Source organism: Belonocnema kinseyi, chromosome 10, assembly GCF_010883055.1.
Source record: "Belonocnema kinseyi isolate 2016_QV_RU_SX_M_011 chromosome 10, B_treatae_v1, whole genome shotgun sequence".
In the NCBI taxonomy this organism is placed as follows: domain Eukaryota; kingdom Metazoa; phylum Arthropoda; class Insecta; order Hymenoptera; family Cynipidae; genus Belonocnema; species Belonocnema kinseyi.
The window spans coordinates 106,458,491-106,462,424 of NC_046666.1; the positions used below are offsets into that span (position 1 = coordinate 106,458,491).

General features: G+C 33.9%; 1 protein-coding gene across 4 annotated transcripts in view; it reads left to right on the forward strand.

Moving 5' to 3' along the window:
* Positions 1 to 461: 461 nt before the first annotated feature.
* LOC117181480 (maternal embryonic leucine zipper kinase-like) overlaps positions 462 to 3,934 on the forward strand; it is a 252,964-nt gene continuing 249,491 nt past the window's right edge. Inside the window, exon 1 of one of the 4 annotated variants that reach the window (XM_033374181.1) lies at positions 462 to 787. In XM_033374181.1, the coding sequence (XP_033230072.1) occupies positions 644 to 787 (144 nt within the window). In that variant the 5' untranslated portion in view covers positions 462 to 643. The remainder of the gene's footprint in view (positions 788 to 3,934) is intronic. The other 3 variants (XM_033374184.1, XM_033374183.1, XM_033374180.1) reach the window with 3 other exon arrangements.

The following is a 3,934-nucleotide window of genomic DNA, read 5'->3' on the forward strand; positions in this document are numbered from 1 at the left end:
TTATCCACCTAAGGAGAGAAAAGAATATTGTTTTCGGGCTGAAAGCAGAAATTAATAAATGCAAAATATCGATATCATATCCTGTATTATGATAATATCCGTTTTTATATTTCGTGTATACATAAGCACTAAATGAGAACAAAAGAATCCTCTCAGTGTACACAAAGTTACATGGTCAGATCTTATATTCATATGAAATAATGATTTCAATGGTATTTTCAATAGAAACACCACTACAATTTTCACAAAGTTAATCTTAACACGACGCGCTTTCACAAACGGATAGCGTCAGCAGTGTCCGCTTCTTGCACCTTATTTGAAAATTGAGAACTTTCACAGGTATTGACATTGATTTACAATGTAGCCATAATTCATGATTTCACATCTTTGGAGTGAAGACCGAGACGCTAATGGTTGCTATGGTAACCAAGATGGCTAAAAGTGGTGGAGTGCGAATAAGGACGAAATTGGGGGAGCTGATGGCTAGACCGTGTATTCTTAGATCATGTGTCGATGACTTTACCATTCATTTAAATCTTAAAGGCATTTGAAAGTGTTGACGCTGAGCATTGGAGTAACTGTCTTGTGGACAGGTAAAATTTTTTATTTGTGCAAACTTTAAGGAGGAAATTCAGCATATACAATGGTACGATATGCTGCACTCAAGGGACTTTATGATTTGGAAAAAACGATCGGTTGTGGAGGTTTTGCTAAGGTTAAACTCGCTACGCACATCGCCACTGGAGAAAAAGTTGCGATTAAGATTATGGAAAAATCCGCTCTCGGGGTAAGCCAGTTAAGTTGTATCTCCTTTATATGTTAAGCTCCAACGTTTAATAGCTAGATATATAGAATTATCTGGTTTCTCTGACAATGAGTGGGCCCTTCAATTAAATTATTTTTTTCTCGAAGAGGTCAAGGAAATATTTTAGTGCAGTATAAATTATAACACACTGTAAAAAATATTTCTTGTAATTTTACCACTTCCAGAGCGGGACGTAATATTTACTACCCCCAAACAAGCGTCTTTACGGGAAAAAATTAAAAACTGCCGTCAGTTTGTAATTTCGCTTTTAGGTTATGTAATTATACAGTTCACTTTGTAAAAGTACAAATGAGATGTATATTTGTAGGTTATGGTATTCTTACTGGAAATTACTGGAAAATTCCCAGAAATGATTGTATTTGTACCATAAATTAAAAAAAATTTACTCAAATCAGAAATATTACAAACATTATTAAGAATGTTTAAGAATAATAAAATGTTATTTAGATTAATTTATATTATTAAATTTCTTGAGAGAAATCTGTAATATTATAAAAATAAACTCTCATATTATTCTATTACAAAAACAGCATTTCTTCGCGTTTATAAAAATTAAATTGGACCGAAGTCGGCTTCTGCATGCTTAAAAAACGTCATTGGTTTCATGATGTAATTTTTTCCAAAAACGATTTTATTATAAACCCAGAGCTGAATAAAACAGCACAAAGTAACACAACAAAAAACATTTCGACAAACGCACGTTCGCGCAGTTATGGCTATTATGGCGAATGGTTGACGATTCCCGCCGCGTTCGCAATTTTGATTTTCCGCTTTCAGCTAGGACTCGAGTTTAATTCTATTATGGCCGAACTTCATAATTTTTCAATTTATAAAATGTTCCTTTAGCAATATGTTTCTACACTACACACATATAATTATTCTCTTAACTTTATTAATTTAGATCAAATATATACGTATAAAAAAAATTAAATTAATTTTTAGGATTTTTACCATTTTAAGAATACTTTCACAAATTTTTAACACAGTTTTTCCAAAAGTTTGGAATTTTGCAACAACGTTTTGTTTTATTAAAAAAGAAAGTGCACAATTACATGAATTATCGATATTCCTAAAATTTTGTACTTTTACAACCGTGAAGAAAATTCACTACGTTAGAAGTAGGACACTTTATTTCTGACTCTCAATGTGATAGATTCGAGAAGTCAAAATGTACTTCTACTATGTTTTTGCTATAGTCCCATGCTAGGAGTGGTAAAATTACAAATTCATTCGTGACCCTAACCTTCAAATTGTATTATCCCCATAATCCAAGTGGTAATAGTACATAAAGTTTTCTGTGTAATTTTACCCATAACAACCGTGAAATTTTTTTAGTTTTTTTACAGTGCACGTTTTAACATCCGATTCCGTAATTTATCTATTTGAAAATGTTTATTGTCTTGTGATGGTTTTCTGTTTACTATACTTTCTTACACAGCGCCTTACACAGCACCGGTCAGTTGATGTTGATCATATTATCTAAACAAATTCTTCCAAACTTTTATAATGCCCTGCCGATAAAAAGTACTGAAAACCCACTGGCAAACGGCTTTGGGCCGCCAGTGCGTTTTTCAGTGGCTGTTTGTACCGATTTTCAGCATCTAAAACGCACTGAGAAGTATAGGGACGGTCATATAATGGTCCTATTGTATTCGTCACGTACCGTTCGGGCAGAGTTATTTACAGTACCTGGCCGCAACCAAACCGTCTCCCGTTTTAGAATTTTCTTCAAATGATTAACACTTTTGTTTAATTGATGAATTTTCTCATTATATATATTTATAATTATAACTTGTATACCAATATACTGCTTTGATGTTGAATTAAAAAATGTCTGTTTTGGCGTATGTCATTCCATTTACGAGATACGTTATATTCACTCCAATTTTCAACATCCAAAAGAAAAAGGTAGATATCTGACTTAATTGAAACCCTTAGATTCTGAATTTCTAACCTTCTCGTAGTTAATTTCAAAATTTTACAAATTTAAAATTTTTATTTTTAATTCCTTTCAGCTGGTGTGCTTGGCAGCCTAATCGCATTGGTATAGGCACACTGTTTTTCACTAACCTTAGTGCACACTACTAACGAACCTTTTCAAAGACCTCACAGATTAGATTTATTGGGTGAAAAAAGCCTTTTAAAAATTTAAATGGACACTTGAAGGGGAACCCAAGTATTGAAAACTAGCGGTACAGGTAGTGCTGAAGAAACAGCACTGAGTACGCACTGACCAGTGTGTTTTCTTTGCTTTTTCAGTGCGTTTTTATCGGCAGGGTACATAGTTCAAAATTTGATCCTGCACAACAGAAATCTAGTTCTCATAATTATGCACTAAATAAGTTCAAGATCGAAATGACTCCGTTCATTCTTTCAGAAGATATTGCAAATATTGCGAAAATCTGAATATTTTCTTGAGCAAGAACTATAGTTTCCTACACTGTCAAAAAACTGATGTAAAATACAACGTAGAAAGCGGTATAAAACGTATTAAATATACCATACATTAACCTGCTAGTTTATTCACAAAGTAAAAAAATTAATAGGATTAACGTGGTACATTTTATTTCATTCGTATTTTTTACATACTTTGTTATAAAGTTAGAATGCTGCACGTTGTAAATTTACACTGATGAACGTATACAATAGGATGGTCCAAATGTGCATTGCAAAATTTTGTTTACTGTAGAGGGCAAGTCCCCCCCCCCCCCCCCCCCCCCCAAAAATTTTAATTCCTGGAGAAAGAAAATACGTTTTTTTTTTCGAAATTGAAATATTAACACGTGCCCTGCAACAAAGCTGCCAGATCGTGGATGAAATTTACCCCCACCATACCTACCGTTTGGGAGCCGCAAAACAGAAGGTGCATGATTACACTTGTGAGTTCGTATGTAAGCCGAAAATCCACGATTCGACTTCGGTGTTCTGCTGTACGATGATTGCCGATCTGAAGGCTTCGGAAGACTTCGGTGGTCTCCTATTTATATCTCGCTCCCCATTTGAAAGAAATTGGCGATTTGGATGCTTTGCGTGATTCTTAATTTCATGCATGCGTCGATTTTCAGGTGATGTTTTCCAGGTGTACATAATATAGATATTATTGTTATC